The sequence below is a fragment of the Procambarus clarkii genome, chromosome 44, assembly GCF_040958095.1.
Source record: "Procambarus clarkii isolate CNS0578487 chromosome 44, FALCON_Pclarkii_2.0, whole genome shotgun sequence".
Taxonomy (NCBI): Eukaryota; Metazoa; Arthropoda; class Malacostraca; order Decapoda; family Cambaridae; genus Procambarus; species Procambarus clarkii.
Window position 1 is genome coordinate 30,039,687 of NC_091193.1, and position 27,534 is coordinate 30,067,220.

General features: G+C 41.5%; 1 protein-coding gene across 1 annotated transcript in view; it reads left to right on the forward strand.

The window, feature by feature from the left end:
• LOC123745440 (glucose-fructose oxidoreductase domain-containing protein 1) overlaps positions 1-19,480 on the forward strand; it is a 169,264-nt gene extending 149,784 nt beyond the window's left edge. Inside the window, exon 5 of the mRNA XM_045726019.2 lies at positions 19,360-19,480. Within this exon, the coding sequence (XP_045581975.1) occupies positions 19,360-19,380 (21 nt within the window). The 3' untranslated portion in view covers positions 19,381-19,480. The remainder of the gene's footprint in view (positions 1-19,359) is intronic.
• Positions 19,481-27,534: the final 8,054 nt, after the last annotated feature.

A 27,534-nucleotide genomic window follows, 5' to 3' on the forward strand; every position in this document is an offset into this window, starting at 1 on the left:
TTCTTGTACAGTTACTAGTACGAGTAGCGTTTCGGGCAGGTCCCTGGAATACTGCCCCCGCGAAGAATCGTTGTTACAACCAAGTACACATTTTACTGTTGAGTTAAACAGAGGCTACAGTTAAGGATTTGCACCCAGTAAATCCTCCCCGGCCAGGATACGAACCCATGACAAAGCGCTCGTGGAACGCCAGGCCACTACACCACGGAGACTTCATGGAACAGACTCTTGCATCTTATTGTCAGAACTGCATGGTCCTGTTTACAGTCATGCACCACCTCATAGAACATTCTGTTTTTCAGGATGATTAAAAATTTTGTTTTCCCAATGTTCCTTTTGAGTCATGTGTCCCATAGTGAATTTGATACATTTGATATCACTCATCTTATGTCTGTCTGCTCCTGGTTCCTAAATAATGTCTAGTAATTTCTGAATAGAGTAGTCTGTTCCAGACAGTGTTACATAGTCTTAAAGGCTTGACACCTTTTGATAATAATTTACTTATAGGTATTTGTTTTAAGAAATATGGATATTGCTAATTTGATTCTGAGTTTCTACTGATTAAAGTTGTCATTAACTGAAGCATGTTTGTTGTGTTAGTGGGTTATTTCTTGGGTGGGACTGTTGTAACTCCCTGAAGCTACTATGCTGATACTCTCCCCGACCTTGGTATCGGACCTCACTCATTCGTTTATTCCACCTATTCGTTTGCGATCTGACCCCAAGAATTGATAAGGAAGAATTCCTGAGACCTGGAACTTCAAGAACAAGAGGTCATAGATTTAAACCAATAAAACAAAGCTGCCGAAGAAATATAAGAAAATTAACTTTTGTAAACAGTGGTAGACAGTTGGAACAAGTTAGGTGAGAAAGTGGAGGAGGCCAAAACCGTCGGTAATTTTAAAACGTTATATGGCAAATAGTGCTGGGAAGACGGGACACTACGAGCGTGGCTCTCATCCTGTAACTACACTAAGGTAATTACACTCAGCCTATGTAGCTCTGCTGCAGACAAAACCCTCTCCCTCTTTTACCATTTTATATCTGTGCATATGTTTTGCATCCTGCTACTAGTGCCTCAGGAAATGCAGGAAATATGTTGTTTAGGCTTCAACAAGTAGTGAATTCAAGAGAAAACATGTTGTGATGATCTATTATCAAGGCATTCAGCTTATAAAAAATGATGAATCTGGAATGTCTCCTGTGTTTTGAATAGAGGTGCAGAGGAATGTGTCAAAATTTGAGATCGTACCGGACAATTCTCTCTTCTGAGCAAATTTATTATGCCAATGAAACAAGTTTGTACGCATACGTTAACCTAAGCATACCTAACCCAACCAAACATAACCTAATCAAACTTAACCAAACCCAAACTAACCAAACCCCAAACTAACATAACCTAACCAAACCAAATCTAACCTAGCCAAACCAAACGTAACCTAACTAAACATAACCAAAATAAACCTAAGAACCAAACCAAATCTAACCAAACCAAATATAATCAAACCAATCCAATGCTAACCAAAACAAACCTAACCAAACCTAGCCAAATCAAACCAAGCTTAGCCAAACTAAACCTAGCCAAACCTATCCAAACCAAAGCCATCCAAACCAAAGCTAACCAAACCAAAGCTAATCAAACAAAAGCTAACCAAACCAAAGCTAACCAAGCCAATGCTAACCAAACCACAGCTAACCAAACCAGTGCTTACCAAACCAAAGCTAACTAAACCAAAGCTAACTAAACCAAAGCTAACCAAACCAAAGCTAACCAAACCAAAGCTAACTAAACCAAAGCTAACCAAACCAAAGCTAACCAAACCAAAGCTAACCAAACCAAAGCTAACCAAACCAAAGCTAACTAAACCAAAGCTAACCAAACCAAAGATAACCGAATCAAAGCTAACCAAACCAAAGCTAACCAAACCAAAGCTAACCAAACCAAAGCTAACCAAACCAAAGCTAACCAAACCAAAGCTAACCAAACCAAAGCTAACTAAACCAAAGCTAACCAAACCAAAGCTAACCGAACCAAAGCTAACCAAACCAAAGCTAACCAAACCAAAGCTAACTAAACCAAAGCTAACCAAACCAAAGCTAACCGAACCAAAGCTAACCAAACCAAAGCTAACTAAACCAAAGCTAACCAAACCAAAGCTAACCGAACCAAAGCTAACCAAACCAAAGCTAACCAAACCAAAGCTAACTAAACCAAAGCTAACCAAACCAGTGCTTACCAAACCAAAGCTAACCAAACCAAAGCTAACTAAACCAAAGCTAACCAAACCAAAGCTAACCAAACCAAAGCTAACCAAACCAAAGCTAACCAAACCAAAGCTAACTAAACCAAAGCTAACCAAACCAAAGCTAACCGAACCAAAGCTAACTAAACCAAAGCTAACCAAACCAAAGCTAACCAAACCAAAGCTAACCGAACCAAAGCTAACTAAACCAAAGCTAACCAAACCAAAGCTAACCAAACCAAAGCTAACTAAACCAAAGCTAACTAAACTAAAACTAACTAAACTAAAACTAACAAAAGCTAACCAAACCTAATCTAACCTAACCAAACAAAAACCCAACCCAACCTGCCCCTCAACATCTTGGAATGTTGAAAAAAGAAATATATATAGGAAATGCTTAAGCAGACACAATAATCCCTACAAAGAATGAATAATTTAAAGATGGAGATTGAGGAAATCGAGCAGAGACTGAAGCATTCATATCAGATTGAAGAATTGCAATTAGGACAGAAAGCCATACAAGAGATAAAGAAAAAACAATATTTCTCTACATATGTGAAATCAAAAGCAAAAAACCACAGTCAGTATTGGGCCTATTCTTACAAGTGAAGGTTCATACATGAAAATCGAGAAAATAGTAGGTTTAGGAGAAGACCTCAATTCAAGGGAAATTGTCAGTGATTGTAGGACAATAGGAAAATATGAGAAAGACAAGAACTGCCCTTTAACCACTGCACTGCACAGAGTGCCTTAAGGCGCCCGATCGGGGGGTGCATATATTACACATACGTATATGATCACAATACTTTTGAGTTTAGCAATGATTTACACATTTTATTATATAAATATAAAACACTACTGAATAATATTACTGCAAAAAAATTTTTGGGCTAAGCAGACCTCTCTCCGACGCTTGCTCTGTCAATGCAAGCATTGACAGAGCAAGCCTCTTTTCTGGGGGGAGCCCCTATGGCTCCCCGGAGCTATCCTGGCTGATAGAGAAAGTCCTGACTTTTGGCATCAGTCGATGTGAGTGGAGTTCTAGGCCTACCAGGAACCACAGCCAGAACCTGGTCCCCTTCAGAGAGGCACCAGGAGCAATGGCCTATAGAAATCCACATGTGGTTTTGGAGCATTCTATATCTGCCATCGACAGGGATAGACACCCTGAAAGATAAGCGCCTCAAAACAAACCCTATTCTGGTATAACCAATGAAAATAACAAAACAAATGGATTGAACTCCCCCAAGGGAAAATGAGCAAACAAGCATGATGTCACTCGAGGCTTGCCGCATGTCTGCGCAGGAAGGGGGAACCCCAGACCCTCGTGCCGGCAATCCACACCTTCAGTTCCTCGGCTGATGGGTTACGGTTCGGTCGTTGTGGCTCCAGCTCCAGATTCTTATTTGTGCTGAGCCTCATGCTGAGCTTGAGGGTTACTCTGTTCCCTTGTTCGTCATGCTTCCTGTTGGGTTGGTGACACATTCTACCCGGAGTCCTGTGAGCTTTGTTGCTTGTCTATGGCTCAGTTCGTCCAATCTGATGATGATATTTGGGTGCAGGCGGCTCACGTGTTGCAAGATAGGTTTAGGTTGTTGCAGCGCGTTCAGTACTTCTCTTAGGTGGTGTGCGAGCTGGGAGTAATATTCACAGGTATTCGAGCTGCATGTGAATTTAGCTTATAATTCCTACATAGTCCTACAGGGGGTCCTACATCCTACAGGGTCCTACATAGCGCCCTGGATACTTAGGGTCACCTTCCCCGAGTGTCCTGTAAGTACCGCCCTAGAGGCTTGGGGTTATCTTCTACAAGTCACCTTGGGTTTACCTCTGTTGATCTTTCGCTGCTTGGTGATTGACCCCCCCTCAAGTGTTTTGGGGGGTTTCCTCCCTGGTTTGCCTTGGGGTAAGTGGTAGTTATTGCACTGGTAGGGGCACGGGGTACTGTGTAGCTAGTTTTCACCTACAACAGTGGCCGGCTCTGATCCCTCTGGGTACACTATCCTCTTGCGAGGTTTTTCTTTTATTTTTATTTTTGCCAGGTGGGGGGGGGGGGTGGGGATCTGCCTTGGTGTTCCTTCTCCCCCGTATACTAGGTTCGTTTGTGTTTGGTGGTAGCCCACTGCTTTGCCCTTATGAGTGGACACGTCCCACGGGTTCAGCATTAGCAGTGTTGGTTGGTAGCTGGGCGTCGGTTAGCAGTACCCTGCCTGGGTAAATCCTTAGCAGACCCAGTCTAGGGGGCCATGTGAAACCCCCACGGGGCGCTCGGGTCCAATGAATGTGACCCCTGTATCTCCTCTCGTTTTTTTGTGAGTTTGAGGGTTGCTCTGTCCTCTTGTCTCAGGGCAACGCTCATTGTTTTGCATACGTCATGCTGCCTGTTGGCTCGGTGACACATTCGATCCAGAGTCCTGCGAGCTTTGTTGCTTGTTTATGGCTCGGTTCACCCAATCTGATGATAATATTCAGGTGCAGGTGGCTTGCGTGCTGCAAGATAGGTTTAGGTTGTTGCAGCAAGCTCGTTTGGTTGCTTCCCTGGATGCCCTGAGGCTGCCCCGTTTTGTTTATAGGAACCCAGACTTGGGGGTTTTGGTCGCTTTGGCCTTGGTTCCGTTAGGGTTCCCTTGTTCTTCCACGGCTGTGGTTCATTCAGTTTCCCACTCCTGCTTCCGGCTCTGAAGCATCTGAGGGCTTTGGGGTCGGGGCAGGGTTTAGAGGTTTCTGAGACTTTTTTTTTTTTTATTATTAAGATATGAGGTACATCAGCATTAGTGCAGCTACCCTAGACTATATGAAGTGGAGTACAGTGTGTCAAAAAAGCTAACTAGGTGATGCTAAAAAATCCCCATCACACAGGATGGTTCTGAGACTCGGGCAGTTTCGGGTGTAGCCCCTTCTGGGGTGGCTACAGAGGCATTCGAGTCCGTTCCTCCAGCCGTAGCTCTGGGGTCTGACCAGTGGGCCCGTTCTCTTCCTGCTTTCTCGCCTACCCCGGCCTTTTCTGGTGTGGCTGGGGCTTAGGCGGACGACTCGCCCCCGGGGCCTGACATGGAGGTTCCCGGGGATTGGGGAGGAGCTGGCTTTGGGGCCTTAGGTCCTGTTGATCCCCGCCTGGGTTTTCCAACCCTCTGGGGCAGGGCTTTCAGTTACAAGGAGTGGGGATTTCCTTTCCCCCTCTGAGTACGAGTTGGTTTGGACGTTGACACCTCCCCAGGATCGGTTCCGTGTCCCTTGGGTCCGGAACCAGTTCAGTTTTCGTTTTTCCTGTGGGTGATTTTACCAGTCTCACCCTTTGTTTCTAGGACATGTATTTTTCTGCGTCATGTCTTCGTGTTCTCATCGTCTCGGAATCCTGCATGTCCATTGGTCGCGGATGCTACTGGGTCCATGTGAGCCTCCGTGCTTTTGTGCTTGCTTCTCAAGGGTCTCAAAGGTTCGGGAAGATCTTCGATTCTTCAAATATTGTTGGAATATCTCGTCTGCGGGTGAAACTTACTTCTAGTCCTTTCTCGGCCTCGTTGGTCCTCTTCCGTCCTACTAATCGTTTTTCGATATTATCTCATTATTTTTTCATTTCATCTTATCTCCATACTCTGTCTTGACGTTATTAATATTCATTTAGTACACCTTGTAGGCACCCTCCGCGAGGGTTGGGTGTTACTGCTCAGTCCTCAGGCGCATGTGCCGAGGGTGTTTGTTTTGGTTTGTGTGCGATGTGGACATGAGTTGGTGATCCGTGTCCTTTATCATGGGTTCTAAGCCGCTCTCACTCATCTTCTTTCCAGTCATAGTGCCCTGGATACTGGAGAAGTTCTGTGTTTTATATATGGGGAGAATCCTTTGTTCTTTCTCTGCTTTTACGGGTTTGGGGTGGCTCGGAGTGGAGTCGCCTCCGCTGTTACTCTACTCCTCATCTTCTACAGTTCACGCATCTCTGGACATGTCCACTAGCGTTGCACCTGGAATATTACATGGCTTAGCTGTGTCGTGACACGATAGTGTCTACGCTTTACAGGTGAGAGGATACGGTTTGGCGACACTGTCAGCCAGGCGCTGGTTCTCGGCTTTTGGATGAGTGTGGGATGATGTTTGTAGTGTGTTGATTGGGCCGCTACAGCTTTATCTGGGTGAGTTTTTTCAACAAAACTTTGCAGTTCTTCCCATACTTCACACATTTTCTTAATGGTGAAGGGACATCCTCTACTCACAACTATTTTCTTAGGTTGAACTGTACCACTGACTTTCTTGGGACCCATTGCGAGATATATAATAACAACTTTTATGCTCAAATAGCCAAAAATCCGACAAAAATCTGTAAATCCTGGTGAAGAATTCAGGTGGGATAGTCACTGGGCGCGAGGCACTGGTAAACTGAGGGGCGATCGCCGTGCCACCACGAGTTAGGTCCGCCCGTACATGTAATTACCTAAGTGTAATTACCTAAGTGTAGTTACAGGATGAGAGCTACGCTCGTGGTGTCCCGTCTTCCCAGCACTCTTTGTCATATAACGCTTTGAAACTACTGACGGTCTTGGCCTCCACCACCTTCTCACTTAACTTGTTCCAACCGTCTACCACTCTATTTGCGAAGGTGAATTTTCTTATATTTCTTCGGCATCTGTGTTTAGCTAGTTTAAATCTATGACCTCTTGTTCTTGAAATTCCAGGTCTCAGGAAGTCTTCCCTGTCGATTTTATCAATTCCTGTAACTATTTTGTATGTAGTGATCATATCACCTCTTTTTCTTCTGTCTTCTAGTTTTGGCATATTTAATGCTTCTAACCTCTCCTCGTAGCTCTTGCCCTTCAGTTCTGGGAGCCACTTAGTAGCATGTCTTTGCACCTTTTCCAGTTTGTTGATGTGCTTCTTAAGATATGGGCACCACACAACAGCTGCATATTCTAGCTTTGGCCTAACAAAAGTCATGAACAATTTCTTTAGTATATCGCCATCCATGTATTTAAATGCAATTCTGAAGTTAGAAAGCATAGCATAGGCTCCTTGCACAATATTCTTTATGTGGTCCTCAGGTGATAGTTTTCTATCTAGAACCACTCCTAGATCTCTTTCTTTATCAGAATTCTTTAAAGATTTCTCACATAATATATAGGTTGTGTGGGGTCTATGTTCTCCTATTCCACATTCCATAACATGACATTTATTAACATTAAATTCCATTTGCCAAGTGGTGCTCCATATACTTATTTTGTCCAGGTCTTCTTGAAGGGCATGACAGTCATCTAAATTTCTTATCCTTCCTATTATCTTAGCATCATCAGCAAACATGTTCATATAATTCTGTATACCAACTGGTAGATCATTTATGTACACAATAAACATCACTGGTGCAAGAACTGAACCCTGTGGTACTCCACTTGTGACATTTCTCCATTCTGATACATTGCCTCTGATTACTGCCCTCATTTTTCTATCAGTCAGAAAATTTTTCATCCATGATAGAAGCTTACCTGTCACCCCTCCAATATTTTCCAGTTTCCAGAACAACCTCTTATGTGGAACTCTGTCGAAAGCCTTTTTTAGGTCCAGATAGATGCAGTCAACCCAACCATCTCTTTCCTGTAATATCTCTGTGGCTCGATCATAGAAACTGAGTAAATTCGATACACAGGATCTTCCAGATCGAAAACCATACTGTCTGTCTGATATTATATCATTTCTCTCTAGGTGTTCTACCCATTTAGTTTTGATTAGTTTTTCCAATACTTTCACTATTACACTTGTCAATGATACAGGTCTATAATTGAGGGGGTCTTCCCTGCTGCCACTTTTGTAGATTGGAACTATGTTAGCCTGTTTCCACCCGTCTGCTACGATTCCTGTACACAGGGATGCCTGAAAGATCAGGTGAAGTGGAATGCTGAGCTCAGATGCACATTCTCTCAGAACCCATGGTGAAACGCCATCTGGGCCAGCTGCTTTGTTCTTACCGAGCTCCTTGAGCATTTTTTCCACTTCGTCTCTAGACACCTCTATGTGTTCTATGTTGTTCTCTGGAATTCTTATTGTATCTGGTTCCCTAAAGATTTCATTTTGTACAAACACACTTTGGAACTTTTCGTTTAGTGTTTCACACATTTCCTTTTCATCTTCCGTGAATCTATTTCCCATTTTCAACCTCTGAATATTATCCTTTACCTGCAATTTGTTGTTTATGAATTTATAGAATAGACCTGGTTCTGTTTTACATTTGTCCGCAATCCCTTTTTCAAAATTTCTTTCTGCCTCTCTCCTCACTGCCGTGTAGTTGTTTCTCGCATCTTTGTATCGCTGGTATGTTTGGGGGTTCGGCCTCTTCCTGTATTGATTCCATTTTTGTGTCTTTCGGTCTCTAGCCCTCTCGCAATTTCTATTGAACCAATCCTGTTTCCTAGTTCTGCATCTCTGTTTTGGTATAAATTTTTTTGTGCCTTTATCATATATTTCACAAAACTTGCCATACATCTCATTCACTTCCTTGCCTAGCATCAAGTCTGTCCAATTATACTCACTAAAAAAATTTCTAAGGTCACCATAATGTCCTCTCCTGAAGTCTGGTTTTTCAACTGCTTCAACCTCCTTATTTTCTTCCAGCTTATAATGCATTGCATACTTTATTCCCAAAAAGACATGGTCACTTTTACCCAAGGGAGGAAGGTACTGAATGTCAAATATCTCTTCCTCCTTCCTGGTAAATATCAAATCTAGCATGGAGGGAACGTCCCCTTCCCTCATCCTCGTAGCTTGTTTAACATGTTGATACAAGAATGTTTCCAGGATGAGGTCTACAAATTTACAGGTCCAAAAATCTTCTGTTTTAGCTTCAACACCCTCGTGTTCCGAGGCAACGCTCGTATCCCGATGTAAATTTTCCAAGCAAATCCTGCTCGTAACCAGGAACACTCGTAATCCGAGGTACCACTCTATATATATATATATATATATATATATATATATATATATGTATGTATATATATGTGTGTCGTACCTAATAGCCAGAACGCACTTCTCAGCCTACTATGCAAGGCCCGATTTGCCTAATAAGCCAAGTTTTCATGAATTAATATATTTTCTCTAATTTTTTTCTTATGAAATGATAAAGCTACCCATTTCATTATGTATGAGGTCAATTTTTTTTTATTGGAGTTAAAATTAACGTAGATATATGACCGAACCTAACCAACCCTACCTAACCTAACCTAACCTATCTTTATAGGTTAGGTTCGGTTAGGTAGCCGAAAAAGTTAGGTTAGGTTAGGTTAGGTTGGTTAGGTAGTCGAAAAACCATTAATTCATGAAAACTTGGCTTATTAGGCAAATCGGGCCTTGGATATTAGGCTGAGAATTGCATTCTGGCTACTAGGTACGATATATATATATATATATATATATATATATATATATATATATATATATATATATATATATATATATATATATTTATTTATTTATTTATTTATTTATTTATTTATTTATTTATTTTCAGTATTTACTATCTTCTGGTTTAGGGCTTCTATCCCTCTAACTATTTTCCTAGCATCAGGGCTTAGCTGAAAGAGTTCTCCAAAACTCATTTTCGTTATTTCAAGGTGAAGAAAAAAGTGAATTACTATAGAATGTATTACACTTATTTATACAATTTGCACAACGTTTCGAACCTCCATGGTTCATTCTCAAGTGAAATGAAATTATAGGGCTCATTGATTTATACCCGTACGGGGTCAGGTGATAAAAGTAAAAACAAGGGGGATACATAGGGGATAAATGGGGGACGAAGCACATAAGAACATAAGAATAAAGGTATATAAGAACACATAAAGTTCTTATGTGCTTCATCCCCCATTTATCCCCTATGTATCCCCCTTGTTTTTACCTTTATCACCTGACCCTGTACGGGTATAAATCAATGAGTCCTGTAATTTAATTTCACTTAAGAATGAACCATGGAGGTTCGAAACGTTGTGCAAATTGTATAAATTAGTGTTATACATTCTATAGTAATTCACTTTTTTCTTCACCTTGAAATAACAAAAATGAGTTTTGGAGAACTCTTTCAGCTAAGCCCTGATGCTAGGAAAATAGTTCGAGGGATAGAAGCCCTAAACCAGAAGATAGTAAATACTGAATATGCGGTCATATTAAATGAGACATGTTTAAAAGAAAACCTGCTGCCAGTGTACACCAATATATTATTATTAGTATATTTTGGTAGCAGTCTTTCCTGTAGGCATATATTATTAAATATGACCGAAAAAGTAAGATTAATAATTCTAACACGAATTTTCTCTGTTTCTTGTATTTCTTTTCACTGTTGATGGTAACTGAAAAATCAATTCTCCAAAATTCATTTTTATTTTGAAATTTTGATATTTATTTTTGATACAAAATAAAATGAATTTTGGAGAATTGATTTTTCAGTTACCTTCAACAGTGAAAAGATATATAGGGGTACCTATATATATATATATATATATATATATATATATATATATATATATATATATATATATATATATATATATATATATATATATATATATATATAGATAGGGGTACCACCACTGGTTTAATTAAAGGGACCCACATCCTCGAAGAAGAAAATAAATAGTGTTCAGAGAAGACCTTGTGGATTCTCACTGAATACTTTAATCTTTTCCTCTCCTACCACCCCTATTATTTTTGTTTTTTTTATTTGATTTTATTGCAATGCTACAGTTTACAGAAAACACACACTTATATAACAATATACCAATCAGTGTTCGAAGACCTCGTCCAATTCCTCGGGGGTCGGGTGCGTACCCAAGATACAGCACGCATTTTTACCCTCTGAACAGCGACACTGAGGCGCTGGAACATAAAACTGGCCGCTCTTGGGTCTCTAGTCTTCCCAATGAGTTCCTCGCCCAGCTCCTTCAGGAACTTACGTGCACATTTACCCCAGGCGCCTTGAGTCTCAGAGCCTATTGGCACGAACCTGTAACAACATTCTAGGTCCCTGTACTTGTTAGTTTTCTGGGTCTCCCTGAAGGTGGCCGCCCCGCCTCCCTCAGCTGCGCTGTAAGGTAGATAGGTATCAGCCAATGTGGATGCACACGTGTCAACCCGTCCTCGACTCAAGTCCATTACATCCAGCGGTCAACCCCACAGACGCATTCATAAATTTTAACATGCTGTTTATTCAAAACGGGAATTTTCTCAAGTATAAATTAATATTATAATAGCATATTGTGTATATATAGGCATAGGATAGGTTAGGTTAGGTGTTTAGGTTCTGTTGGCGATTATTTGTATTTGTAGTACGTGGGTGAAGCATTTATAGCGTTGTGATTCGAACAAAATTCGTCAGTGAAGCACTTGTTCCGGATATGTTCGAACGTCAGCAGTTGTGAGTCGTGTGTAAACCGCTTTTCATTCATAAACAGGGGGTTTGGCGGGTGCATGGAATCACTTTTGGATCTTTGTTTGGAGGACGGGCTGCACGTGTAGTCCCACACGACCTGTTTACCTTCCCTCCACGGCTGCAGGGTGACTCCATCTGGGCATTTTTGGCTGTTGTCAGGCCTGCACAACTGAGGTCCCCTTTGTGCTGGGCACCCAGCTGAAGCCAAACTTCTCTTGATGATGTCATTGACTGCTTCATGTCTGGCAATCTTTCCCTCTGTCTTACGACAGATGAGACCATGGCTGCCGTATTGGTCTGCCCGTGCATGGCCGCAAATACACCGGTGCTCGATGGAGATAGGGGCGGCAAGGCGCAGAGCAACACCAATACTTAGGGTCCGATGGTCCAGGCGGGTGCCCAAGGCAGAATTAGGGACTGCCAACAGGAAGTCCCCGGCATGGGGAGCTTGCACAGCTAGAAGACGTACTTTGTCCTTCCTGGAAGCTGCCTCCAGCAATGATGTGGCGATGTTCTCCAGTATGGGGCTATCCCATTTGGACTGTTTGCAGTCATTTGGAAAAGTCGGTGGAGGATGAGAGTTGACAAGAGTGTCCCACTGACCGGCTCCTTCCGTGAATTTGGGATCATGAATCCCAATGAAGTCTCTTAGGTGTTACGGTAGTATTTCCTTAACTAATTCACCTGTTGCACTGGTCGAGGATAAGAATGCCGGCAATGCTAACTGTGTCGCCTTGCGAATACCTATCCCCCCGAGTCTAACTGGGAGCGTTGCTTGGTCCCACTGGTCATCTTGCAGGGAGAGGTTTAACACTTTCACGGTTATTGACCTTAGGAGTGTGTCATATTCTGTTAATTTTGGGAAATTTTGAAAAAGGGATTGCAGACAAATGTAAAACAGAACCAGGTCTATTCTATAAATTCACAAACAACAAATTGCAGGTAAAGGATAATATTCAGAGGTTGAAAATGGGAAATAGATTCACGGAAGATGAAAAGGAAATGTGTGAAACACTAAACGAAAAGTTCCAAAGTGTGTTTGTACAAAATGAAATCTTTAGGGAACCAAATACAATAAGAATTCCAGAGAACAACATAGAGCACATAGAGGTGTCTAGAGACGAAGTGGAAAAAATGCTCAAGGAGCTCAGTAAGAACAAAGCAGCTGGCCCAGATGGAGTTTCACCATGGGTTCTAAGAGAATGTGCATCTGAGCTCAGCATTCCACTTCACCTGATCTTTCAGGCATCCCTGTGTACAGGAATCGTAGCAGACGTGTGGAAACAGGCTAACATAGTTCCAATCTACAAAAGTGGCAGCAGGGAAGACCCCCTCAATTATAGACCTGTATCATTGACAAGTGTAATAGTGAAAGTATTGGAAAAACTAATCAAAACTAAATGGGTAGAACACCTAGAGAGAAATGATATAATATCAGACAGACAGTATGGTTTTCGATCTGGAAGATCCTGTGTATCGAATTTACTCAGTTTCTATGATCGAGCTACAGAGATATTACAGGAAAGAGATGGTTGGGTTGACTGCATCTATCTGGACCTAAAAAAGGCTTTCGACAGAGTTCCACATAAGAGGTTGTTCTGGAAACTGGAAAATATTGGAGGGGTGACAGGTAAGCTTCTATCATGGATGAAAAAATTTCTGACTGATAGAAAAATGAGGGCAGTAATCAGAGGCAATGTATCGGAATGGAGAAATGTCACAAGTGGAGTACCACAGGGTTCAGTTCTTGCACCAGTGATGTTTATTGTGTACATAAAGGATCTACCAGTTGGTATACAGAATTATATGAACATGTTTGCTGATGATGCTAAGATAATAGGAAGGATAAGAAATTTAGATGATTGTCATGCCCTTCAAGAAGACCTGGACAAAATACGTAGATGGAGCACCACTTGGCAAATGGAATTTAATGTTAATAAATGTCATGTTATGGAATGTGGAATAGGAGAACATAGACCCCACACAACCTATATATTATGTGAGAAATCTTTAAAGAATTCTGATAAAGAAAGAGATCTAGGGGTGGTTCTAGATCGAAAACTATCACCTGAGGACCACATAAAGAATATTGTGCAAGGAGCCTATGCTATGCTTTCTAACTTCAGAATTGCATTTAAATACATGGATGGCGATATACTAAAGAAATTGTTCATGACTTTTGTTAGGCCAAAGCTAGAATATGCAGCTGTTGTGTGGTGCCCATATCAACAAACTGGAAAAGGTGCAAAGACATGCTACTAAGTGGCTCCCAGAACTGAAGGGTAAGAGCTACGAGGAGAGGTTAGAAGCATTAAACATGCCAAAACTAGAAGACAGAAGAAAAAGAGGTGATATGATCACTACATACAAAATAGTAACAGGAATTGATAAAATCGACAGGGAAGATTTCCTGAGACCTGGCACTTCAAGAACAAGAGGTCATAGATTTAAACTAGCTAAACACAGATGCCGAAAAAATATAAGAAAATTCACCTTCGCAAATAGAGTGGTAGACGGTTGGAACAAGTTAAGTGAGAAGGTGGTGGAGGCCAAGACCGTCAGTAGTTTCAAAGCGTTATATGACAAAGAGTGCTGGGAAGACGGGACACCACGAGCGTAGCTCTCATCCTGTAACTACACTTAGGTAATTACAAACAGTGGGGCCTCGACTTACGATTTTAATCCGTTCTCAGAGATGGGTCGTAAGTTGAAACATTGTAAGTCGAAACAAATTTTCCCATCAGAAATAATGGTAATTTAATTAATCTGTTCCACACCCCGAAAAATATAAACTTTTACCCTTTTGTCAATAAGGGCTAATTAGCCTTTGCCTCCCACAGGCACATACCAAAAAAAAAATTCTTCCTAACCTGTTAAGTTGTGTTCCCTGACCACGAGAAAAAAAATAATTGTACTTACTGACGACATAATTGAGCCAACAGTATGGGCGATGACGTCACAACCTGCATGTTTGCATATGCAAGGTGGGTCCCGGAGGCATCGCACACAGTCTTCAAGCAGCCACAGTTGCCACGAATTTATTTTTGCGGCATTATTTACTGTGTCTAGGGGTATTTTATCACTTATATTATTCACTAATTGTGTTGCATATAATGTTACTTCACGGTCAGTGACAATAAATGTTGCATACATCGAGTATACACATGCGCACACAAATGTTTTCCATTACGCCGATATAATATGTTTCACATTGTTCAGTATTATATTTACACACATGCACGCACTATTTACAGGTTTTTGCACAATTATTGCACAATTAGAAGTCTTGGAGAGATTGATAGTCGTTAAAGCAGTCGACAGCACACAATGGGACTGCACACGATTCACACCATGTTTGCACCAGTTTACGTTTCTGATCTCTCCTTTTTGTTGTTTTACAAACTAAGCAATCACGTTGGCCTATTGCACGGTTTCCAGCTGGTGGCAAATGTTTTAGTCTGTGTGCTTGAAAGGCCTCCATGTACGTGAGCCTGGGTGTAGCAGCATGCTGCAACACTGTGTTCATGATGAGTCTTTGTATGCCAAGAACATCTTTGCCAAACTTTGCTAATAACTGTGTCCCAAGTGTAAAAGCAAACGAATGGAAACTTGGTTTACATCCAGTTTTTACAAGATACATATTGTATCAGTTCAGCATGCTTACGTCAACAAGATGAAAAAACACTTTTTTCGTCCACTTCAATGTTTTCCGCACACACTCGACAGTGCCCACCATCATGTCAGATTTATCAACCAAACGCATGTTGATATTATAGTCAAGAACACAATCTCAAGAACACAATCTGGCTTTTATACTGCATCTTGCATTACTCGGTTCACCTTGCCACTGTTCACCATTGTACCATCATGAACGGTTGTCAACAAGTTCACTTCTCTCTCTTGTCTTTCCACCTAACTGAGAGTATTTGATCACAATTTCTTAGCTCGCAGTCACCAACACTTCAAGTTTATTTTCCAACACTGGCATTTCCCTTCTTGGCTTTACTGTGCCAACCAATCCAGTTATATTTTCAATCAAAAACCTAGCTAACAAGGGACTTGTATAGTAGTTATCCGTATACAAAATGTGGTAAAAGAGAAAGTATGGGCAAATAGGCCTCCTACAATTACTTTCATTCTTATGTCTTTCATACCCAATTAACCCTTAAACTGTGCAACGCACCTGCAGGCCCTTGTCTGGTTTGTGCAATGTGCCTCCGGGTATTTGTATTTTTCACGTTCCATTCAAAACTCCTGCGGCTACATGGGGTTCACATCAGCTTCCTCAGGGCTCTTGTAAACACACGCCTTCTTTAAAACAAATCGTGGTCCACATTCCCGAGTGTGAGAGCTTCAGTACTGAGTGAGCAACCAAGGCCGGCGTACGTAGCATGAGCTCACAGCACTGCTGTTGAGTTTGTTACCACAGCATCGCCTAATAATGGCAATATACACAGAAATCACAATTGCGTGATGCATCAAATGAACAAATCCACAAGGCCCGTGACGAGGATTCGAACCTGCGTCCGAAAGCATCCCAGATGCTGCCTTAATCGACTGAGATACGGCATGGTCAAAAGGAGTTGAAACCGAAGTTCTACGGAACTTACGGGATCCTGCAGCCTCTCCGAGGCACAAACCAGGGTTTTACACAACTACCCCCATGCACTTGAGCTATATCAATAGGCCGTTCTCCCTCTGTGCCCTTATTTCATTACACACAGAAATCACAATTGCAAGATGCATTAAATGAACAAATCCACAAGGGCCGTGACGAGGATTCGAACCTGCGTCTGAGAGCATCCCAGATGCTGCTTTAATCGACTGAGCTATGACATGATCAAAAAGAGTTGAAACCGAAGTTCTACTGAACTTACGGGATCCTGCAGCCTCTCTGCAGGGTCTTGCAGCCTCACAATTGATGCATACAGCACTAGCCACAGCACCACAGCATTATTTCGTCCATCTAGGAATCTTCAAACGACTTCTTAGGTTCCTTTACAAAATAAACTCGTGATCAGTTATTCATTTACAGGAATTAGTGACCAGGACTGTAATAATAGCAAGATTGTGGTGATAATTTTTGGATAATTAGTGCTGTGCGTAGAAATCGAGGTAGCCTCACTGTGTGTGTGGCAGCCACTCTTGTTTTGCTCACCATACTAGCTTAGTGGTTCGCTATGGTGAACACATATGTACCAATGTACATATACTGTATGTACATATATATACAATGTGTGTATACAGTGTAATAACGACAACAGGAGTATGTTGAGAGGAGCTATTTTGGTGAGGGAGGTGACGTCGTAATTGTAGCGTCATCGGCTGTCTGCTGTGTGATTTCTCATGCAGTGTATGGTGGCCACTGTACTGTTTGGAGACAATACCAGGTTACTTGCATAGTTCTGGTGAATAAAACATGTAGATAGGTATATGTAACATATGTAAATAGTGTAATGAAAACAGCAACAGTACGGTGGGAGAAGGGCTAATGGCGAGTACGATGTTGGAGGGGAGAGGGAGGACTGGCTGACTGGGTGTGGCAGCTCACACTCGCAGAGTTCTGAGTGTGTTTATGATGTGTGTATATAGTGTGTGACAGTGTATATGTGTAAATGTGTTGTAAATATACATAAATGAACATGAAACATTTGTGTGAATAACAGCATGGTGGGAGGAGGGGTGATGACGAGTACGATGTTGGAGGAGAGAGGGAGGACTGGCTGGCTGGGTGTGGCAGTTCACACTCGTGAAGTTCTGAGTGTGTTTATGGTGTGTGTATATAGTGTTTGATACTGTACAGTGTGTAAATAGATTGTATATATACATAAATTAGCATGATATATTGGAAATATGTGCCGGATATGTGTACACATGTGTCATGCATGTAACACAGTGTCTTCGGACACTACGGATGTTCTACTGCCATAATATAGTGTATGTGTTCATTATACATAGGATTGGCATGTAAAACAAATAGAATGTATTTGGAACTGTGCGCAGAAAATTAACAAAAATATATTCGTGGCAGCGCGCACATCCTGCCCCGGGCGCCCTACTAACCCCGGGAGCATACGCCACGGGTGAACGGGGAATGATGATGTCATGCGCCAATTTACGAGCCCCATAGCAGCCAAAGTACAATTTTGACTTTAAGTTACTATACCCATACTCTGGGAAGGGTTTTTGACACTTTCAAAACAAAAAATATTTTTTCCAGAGAATTTATTTTCTGCGCACTGGGGGGGGGGGGGGTGCCATATTTGGAAGCCGTGCAGTTGAGGGGTTAATATCCAGCTCTGTTGTTTATAAACAACAGGGGTCCATCAAGGAACATATAATCTCTTCTCACAACCAGACCATCACAAGAGAAATCTTAACAAATAACACAGAAATCATCGATAGACACAGCGATAGCAGGAGGCTCGACATCTGTGAGGCACTACACATCAAAAAGTCAACACCAGCAATCAACAACCTGTTAATACACAACTATATTCTATCCACTTCAAGACTCTGAACCAATATAGAAGCATCAAGAGGAAGTGGTGATGCTATGGGCCAATAGGCCTTCTGCAGTTACCTCCATTCTTATATTTTTATACCCATTGGTTCGTGTTCTGTCTTGGGTAAATGTCAATCACCTCACCCAAAAATTTTATATCACCTCACCCAAATGCGAGTATAAATATGGATATGTTTATAGGTTACAGTTGTGTGTGTAAACTAAAGTCTTTGAAAATGTAGTAATTTATTAAGAAATGCATTCAACCGTCCCGTCACATTAGAAATAAAAATGAATTTTGGAGTACTGATTTTTCAATTACCATCAACAGTGAAAAGAAACATAAGATATATTGAGAAAATTCGTGTTGGAATTATTAATCTTACCTTTTCGGTCATATTTAACAACATATGTTTACAAGAGAGACTGCTACCAAAATATACTAATATGTATGTATGTATGTATATATATATATATATATATATATATATATATATATATATATATATATATATATATATATATATATAAATAAAACACACACGTTAGTATTGAGGAGAGACTAGAGGTGTTAAACATGCCATAACTAGAAGAAAAGAGAAAAAGAGGTGATATGATGACCACTTACAAAATACTAATAGGAATCGACCAAATTGACAAAGGGGAATTCCTGAAAGCAGCAACTTCAGGAACAAGAGGACACAGATTCAAGCTAAGGAAACAAAGGGGCTGAAAAAATATTAGATGGTTTTCCTTTGCAAACACAGCGATAGATGGTTAAAACAAGCTAAGTGAGATGGTAGTGGAGGCCAAGACTGTCAGTAGTTTTAAAGCGTTATACGACAAAAAATACTGGGAAGACGGACACCATGAGCGTAGCTCTCATCCTGTAACTACACTTAGGTAATTATACACAAATACACACACATTATAATAAGAACTGAGAATATAAAAATATATCTAAACACATGTATTCAGAAAATTCTTCTTTTTGAATCTCGTGAACCATTGCATATCTGTTCATAGTCTAAACTCTTAAATAAGTAATCACAGATGTTTTTGCTAATTTGTAGCCTGTGTTGTTTCACTTTTATGTATTTTGTTAATAAATTTTCTTAAATTAATGTACATATTTTATTTAAATTGATGTATATATCTTTCCATAGAGTTATTACTGTACTTTTATTATTTATCACCTTTTTTTATTTCAGATTGTCATAGAGAAAATCTAAGTGATGGGTAACTTACCCAAGTTCATTGTCATTGTGAATATGTCCATGTTGCAATTGTTTTGTAAAACTTTATTTTTATAAAATTAAAATGATTGAGTCAGATTTATTTTTTTATCCTTAACCCTTTAACTGCGCAACGCGCCTCCGGGTATTTGTAATTTTCACGTTTTATTCAAAATGGCCGCGGCTATATGGGGTTCACATCAGCTTCCTCAGGGCTCATGTAAACAGACACCATCTTAAAAAAAATCGTGGCCCACATTCCTGGGTGTGAGAGCCTCGGTACTGAGTGAGCAACCAAGGCCAGCTCACGCAGCATGAGCTCGCAGCACTGCTGTTCAGGTTGTGACCACAGCATCGCCTAATAATGTCAAAAAATATATATAACTTGTATTATTTAGCCATGGTAGTATTACAGAAGACCCTGAGTGTGATAATGACTGTTTACAATGTTCAAATAGTGATTCAATGCTGCTCACGATGTTCACAGCATTATTTCATCCATCTAGGAATCTTCAAACGACTTCTTAGGTTCCTTTACAAAATAAACTTTGTGGTTAATTATGTATTTACAGGATTTAGTGACCAGTATTGTGATAACAGCAGTGTTGTGGTGATAATAAGCACTGTGCATAGTATTGTGGGAGGAGGAATTGTGGTGAGGGAGCGAGGGTGAGAATTGAGGTAGCCTCACTGTGTGTGCCAGCCACTCTTGTTTTGCTCATTATACTAGCTTAGTGGTTCGCTATGGTGAACACATATGTACATGGGTATACACAATGTGTATATACCCATGTACATATGTGCATAGTATTGTGGTGAGGGAGAGAATCAAGGTAGCCTCACTGCGTGTGGCAGCCACTCTTGTTTTGCCCATCATACTAGCTTAGTGGTTCACTATTGTGAACACATATGTACATGTGTATATACAATATGTGTATATACCTATGTACATATGTGCGTAGTATTGTGGGAGGAGGAATTGTAGTGAGGGAGAGAAACGAGGTAGCCTCTGTGTGTGGCAGCCACTCTTTGTTTTGCTCATCATACTAGCTTAGTGGTTCACTATGGTGAACACATATGTACATGGGTATATACAATGTGTGTACATACCCATGTACATATGTGCATAGTATTGTGGGAGGAGGAATTGGGGTGAGGGAGCGTGGGAGAGAATCGAGGTAGCCTCACTGTGTGTGATAGCCACTCTTGTTTTGCTCATCATACTGAGTGGTTTGCTATGGTGAACACATTTGTACATGGGTATATACAATGTGTGTATATAGTGTAGTAACAGTGACAGTAGTATGTTGGGAGGAGCTATTTTGGGAAGGTAGGTGACGTAATCGTAGTGTCGTCTGCTGGCTTGCTGTGTGATTTCTCATGCAGTGTATGGTGGCCACTGTAAAGTTTGGACACAATACCGGCTTACTTGCATAGTTCTGGTGAATAAAACATGTAGATAGGTATACATAACATTTATAAATAGTGTAATACAAACAGTAACAGTATGGTGAGAGGAGCAATGTTGGCGAGTAAGATGTTGGAGGAGTAAGGGTGTGGCAGCTGACACTCGCAGAGTTCTGAGTATGTTGATGGTGAATGTATATAGTGTGTAAATAGACTGTATATATACATAAATTAGCATGATACCATGGAAATATGTGCCAGATATGTGCACATGTGTCATGCACGTAACACAGTGACTTCGGACAGTACAGATATTCTACTGCCATAATATAGTGTACGTGCTCATTATACATAGGACTGGCACGTAAAAGCATATAAAATGTATTTGGAACTGTGTGCAGAAAATGAACAAAAATATATTCGCTGCAACTCGCAAAGCCTACCCCTACTGGCCCCGGGGGCGTATGCCATGGGCGACCAGGGAATGATGACGTCATGCACGAACTTACAGACCCCATAGCAGCCAAGGTAGATACAATTTCAACCTTCTGTTACTATACTTATACTCAGGGAAGGGTTTTTGACAGTTTAAAAACAAAAGATTTTTTTCCAGAGGTATTATTTCCTGCGCAAGGGGGGGTGTGGGTGTGAGGGTGTCATATTTGGAGGCTGCACAGTTAAAGGGTTAATATGATTTGGTGGAATATCTTACAATTCTTAACAATCGTTCAGGAGCTTCAGGATGCATTAGTTATGGTACCACAGACACCCGCAAAACTACCAGACCTCTGAAATTGTGTGGGTTCATCAGGACCCGAATCTGGTGTGCGTAGAAAATGCAGATGAAGCAAAAACTGTGTATCTTGAAAGAAAGAAAATATGGAATTTGTGATCTGCTTGATGTCAACAAACGGAGCTCTAGTATACCAACACTCCTGCAGATAGCAGTTCAGATCACCCATTTGGTCCATAGGGTCCATCTGCTCATTCAATTCTTTAACATGCCTGGTACCTAACATCTGTCACTGCAAGCCCCATAATTATTCTTGAAAGGAACTTAACAGTTGCTCCCTGTAACTAAATCACAGAGGAATCTTCAGACACATGCTGGAGGGGGTGACAGGGACACTTCCGACATAGATGAAATATTTTCTAATTAACAAAGATTAGGGCTTTAATCAGAGGCAATGTGTATGACTGGAAGAGTGTTACTAACAGAGTACCACAGGGTTTAGTTCTTGCACAAGTAATGTTCGTCATCTACATAAGCAACCAGAAGGAATGGAGAATTATATGAACATTTCTGGGGGTAGCCCCTACGGCTGCTCGGAGCTATTCAGGCTGATAGGAATAGTCCTAACGTTTGCCATCAGTCGATGTGGGTGGAGTTCTAGGCCTACCAGGGACCACGGCCAAAACCGGGCCCCCTCAGAGAGGCACGAAGAGCAATGACTTATAGAAATCCACATGTGATTTTGGAGCATTCTATACCTGCCATCGACTGGGACAGGCATCCAGAAAGGTAAGCACCCCAAAACAAACCCCTATTCTGGTGAAACCAATGAAAATAACGAAACAAGTGGACAAAACTCCCCCAAGGGAAAACGAGCAAGCAAGCATGACATCTCACAAGCTGCACCGCATGTCTGCACAGCTCGCCCCTCCCTGGGAGGGGGAAGGGGGAGTCCCAGAACCCCCGCGCCGGCGATCCACACCTCGATTCCTCAGCTGATGGGATAAGGCTTAGTCATTGTGGCTCCAGCTCCAGATTCTCTTTGTGCTGTGTCTGGATTCAGTACTTCTTTCCGGTGGTGTGCGTGCTGGCAGAAATATTCCAGGGTACTCGGGCTGCATACACTTAGAGCTAATTTCCCTAAGTGCCCTGTAAGTACCGTCCTAGGGGCTTTGGGTTACATTGCACAAGTCACCTTTGGTCTACCTATGTTGGTCTTTCGCTGCTTGGCGATTGATCGCCCCGAGTGTTTGGGTGATTCCTCCCTTATTTGCCTTGGGGTAAGTGGTAGTTTTTACACTGGTAGGGGTGCGGGGTACTGTGTAGCTAGTTATCACATATAACAGCAGCCAGCTCTGTTCATTCTGGGTACGCTGCCCTCTTGCGAGGGTTTACTTTAATTTTTGTTTTTGCCTGGCAGGGGGGGGGGGGTATCTGCCTTGGTGTACCTTCTCCTTTATTTGTTTGTGTTTGATGGTACCCCCTGCTTCACCCTCATGAGTGGACATGTCCCGAAGGTTCAGTTTTAGCAGTATTGGTTGTAGCTTCGGTGCCGGTTAGCAGAAACTTGCCTGGGTAAACCCTTAGCAGACCCAGTCCAGGGGCCCTGGAAAACCCTGCTGGGTGCTCGGGTCCATTGAATGTAACCCCTGAGTTTTCTCTTGGTTTTTGCGAGTTTAAGGGTTGCTCTGTCCCCTTGTTTCAGGCGGACGCTCATTGTTTTTGCCTCCGTCATGCTGCCTGTTGGGTCGGTGACACATTCGACCCAGAGTCCTGCGAGCTTTGTTGCTTGCTTATGGCTCAGTTTGCCCAATCTGATGATTATATTATGTGGGTGCAGGCAGCTCGCGCTTTACAGGATAGGTTTGGGTTGTTGCAGCGCGCTAGGTTGGTTGCTTCGCCGGATGCCCAAAGGCTGCTCCGTTTTTTTTTTATAGGGACCCAGATTTGGGGGGTATTGGTCGCTTTGGCCTTGGTTTTGTCCACGTCCCCCTCGTTCTTCTCCTGCTGTGGTTCATTCAGTTCCCTTCCTCCCTGCTTCCGGCTCCTAAGCATCTGAGGGCTTCAGGGTCGGGGCAGGGTTTAAAGGTTTCTGAGACTCGGGCAGTATCGGGGGGGTTGCCTCTTCCGGGGTGGCTGCGGAGGCATTCGAGTTCGTTCCTCCTGCTGTAGCTCCGGGGTCTGACCAGTGGGCCCATGCTCTTCCTGCTACTTCGGCTGCCCCGGCTTTTTCTTGTGAGGCCGGGGCTTTGGAGGACGACTCGGCCCCGGGGCCTGACGTGGAGGTTCCCGGGGTTGGGAAGGAGTAAGTAATTATCAAAAGAAGGCACCGAACCGGGAAGGCTATGTAGCACCATCAAATGTGCTGAATAATCAGAGGATGCTAAATATCACCAAGGATGCCAATACGAGAACAGAAACGCATAGGGTGAATGATATCAAAAGTATCCGATTCACCAAGAATTCTATCAAGGGACAAGTGACCGCGAGGGACGGTCGGAAAGCAAGACACAGGCTTGTCTTGGAAGTCAGGACATTCGACAAGGATATGCACGACGGTAAGAAATAAGGAGCTGGGCGGCACTAAATTAAGTGACTGTGAGTTAAGCGAGTATGGGCAAGACGCAACCGCGCTAGAGCCGTTTCCCACCGCCAGTTACGGTGGCAGGAGGAGGAAGGCGACGGGGACACACAACACTTTGCTCTTCAACAAGTCACTTGAACTCCAAACCTTCCCAGATATTCTAAAAAAAGCGAGAGTAACGCCTGTCCACAAATGTGGTAATCTCACAGATGTTAACAACTACAGACCTACATCTATCCTGCCAAACTTGTCAAAAAATTTTGAAAAACTAATCTATAAGCAGCTTTACTCATATCTAGCCAAACTCAATATACTTAGCCCTTGCCAATATAGCTTCAGACCCAAAAAAAGCACTAACGATGCACTTATTAGTATGCTTAACTCGATTCATACAGCTCTTGATAAAAATGAGTTCTCTGTTGGGTTGTTTGTGGACCTGCGTAAAGCTTTTGACACTGTCAAGCACCAAAACCTTCTTCTTAAATTACATCATTATGGAGTCAGAGGACACTCCCTACAATACCTCAAATCCTACCTTACTGACAGGCTCCAATATGTTTCTGTGAATAATACAATTTCTCGTACCCTACCCATCAACATTGGTGTTCCCCAGGGCAGCATACTTGGCCCTCTCCTCTTTCTCATCTACATTAATGACCTTCCAAATGCCTCCCAACACCTCAAACCAATTCTATTTGCTGACGACACAACCTTCATTTACTCCAGTCCTGATCCCCTTGCTCTAAATGCCACAGTAAATACTGAGCTAAATAAAGTCCATCTGTGGCTAACTGCCAACAAACTCACCCTTAACATTGACAAAACCTTTTATATTCTGTTTGGCAATAAATCCTCTAATCAAATAAATCTCAAAATAAACAATACCCAAATTTGTAACAAATTAGATGGCAAATTCCTTGGCATTCTCATTGACCACAAGCTTAATTTCCAGGGACACATTCTAAACATATCAAAAAAAGTTTCAAAAACTGTGGGCATTCTTTCTAAGATCAGATATTATGTACCACGCCCTGCCCTGGTGACTCTCTATTACTCCCTTATCTATCCATATCTCAACTATGGTATTTGTGCTTGGGGCTCTACTACCCAAAATCACTTACGTCCTCTAATTACTCAACACAAAGCTGCTATTAGGACAATATCCAATTCTGGCCCCAGACATCACTCGGTACCCCTACTTAAATCTCTGAATATGTTAGACATTAAGTCACTGCACATTCTCTCATGTGTATTATACATATATAAAACGCTAAACTATAATGCCAATCCTGATCTCAAAAGCTTCATAGAAGGTTGTATCAGAACCCATGAGCATCACACCAGAAATAAATACAGTTTTGATATTCCTAGAGTACGACTTAATCAAACTAGAAATTTGCTCTACAAATCAAGGGGCCCAGAATGTGGAATGACCTTCCCAACCATGTTAAAGACTGTACCTCTCTCAACCAGTTTAAGTTAAAAGCGAAGCTATACCTAATAAATTCCCTGTAACCTACCTTACCCTTCTATTGTCAACCAATGTCTGTTTTTTTCTTTAAAGAGCGCTGTTTGTCGACATAATTGTATTAGTGCTGCTTTTTCATCTATGTTTTCATTTCTTGTTTTCATTCTACTCATTATGCTCAATTAGTATTAAGCGTGTCATTTAAGTTTATCATGCCCGAAACGCTTTGCGTAATAGTGGCTTTAGGCATTGTATGTACTAGCTATACCTACAAGTCAAACAATCCTTGTAAATATTTATTGTATGTATGTACCTTACCTAAATAAAATTGTATTGTATTGTATTGTATTGTACTTAAGAATACGCAGTTTGTTACCAACAACCCTGCCAACAGGCAAGGACGTAAGAATGAATAACTGGATAAAAGTCGGAAAAGTCGGATGCTGCCTCTCTAGCGGCAGCATCCGCACGCTCATTTAAAGAAACACCACATGGCTGGGAACCCAGCAAAACTCTACGAATTTAAATTTACTGGAGATAAGAAACAGCCAATGTTAAATCTCGACGACTACCGGATGGACAGGATTAGAGGACCCGAGAGCCATGAGGGCATTACGAGAGTGCCCTCATGGGCACTCTCACACAGAGGAACACAGCACATTAAAGAAGGTCAGGGTTAGGCGGCATGGGTAAACTGAGCAAAGATGGAGGGAAGGGAGAGGGAGAGCAGACCAGAGGCAGACGAGCAGGTTCCGGAGGAGGAGGCAACCGAAAGGAGCAGTTAAGGACAGCAGGAGGAGGAGGAGGAGGAGCAGAAAGAGGGGAGCGCACTTCAGCAACTATTAATTAATTAATTAATTAATTAATTAATTTATTTATTTATTTATTTATTTATTTATTTATTTATTTATGCATATGCAAGAAGGTACATAGATATTGTGAGGATACATAATATGGTAATTACATTCTTGTAAAGCCAATAGTACGCGCAGCGTTTCGGGCAGGTCCTTAATCTAAGAAAATTTTGTAGGTAAATTCTTGCAAAATTTATAAAAAATGATAAGTTACAAGGCAAGAAAAAAAAGATGAGAGAAAATTGTAGGTATATTAAAGCACATAGCTCAGATTGATTGCAATGACAGCTTGAATGGTAGTTGACAAAAATTGTCACAATACAGCATATGGCTAGCACATAAAAGAAGACAGCAATGAACACAATGATAAGGTTGTTTGGGTTAAATACATAAAATTTAGGAGATTGGATAACACTAGGTACAGAGCAAACTTAAAGCTCAGTGTAGGAAACTAAGAAGAAGAAATTAGGTACTTTTTGATTTTGCTTTTAAATAAGGCAAAAGTTTTACAGTTTTTCAATTCACTACGGAGTGAGTTCCATAGACTAGGTCCCTAATTAGCACTTTCGTGCCATCTTCACTTGGATGTACGGGCGGTTTATTTAAGCGCTTGTGGGATCACGACGTACATTTACGGTCCGTGTTATAGTGGGTATATACTACTCGATCGACTTGGGGTTTGTATGAATATGTTTGTCATTAAATTTCCGTTTTCTCTAATAGGCACAGTGCCTATTTGAGAAAACGGCATTGTATTGTAACTTAGAGGAGAGACTATTGAGTTAGTGACACAACGAGGGTAATCGCCCACTCCACACACTCTTGTGTTGGCCGCGATCATGATTCTACATTTATATGCATATGTCTGTGTAGAAAATTTTATTTCGAGTTCAGTGATATAAAATGTAACGCTGTATGACTAATGTGGAGCTGACAACAAACAAATAAGTATGAACATTTTGTAGCTGTTTGGGCGTACAGCGAGACGGCGAGTGATCTACGTTTTTATTTATTTCGTGGTGGAATAGTTAATGCTTTTGGTTACATTTTATACATATAATCTTGTAGAGAATTTTATTGCCAACACATTGATACCAAAAGGAAA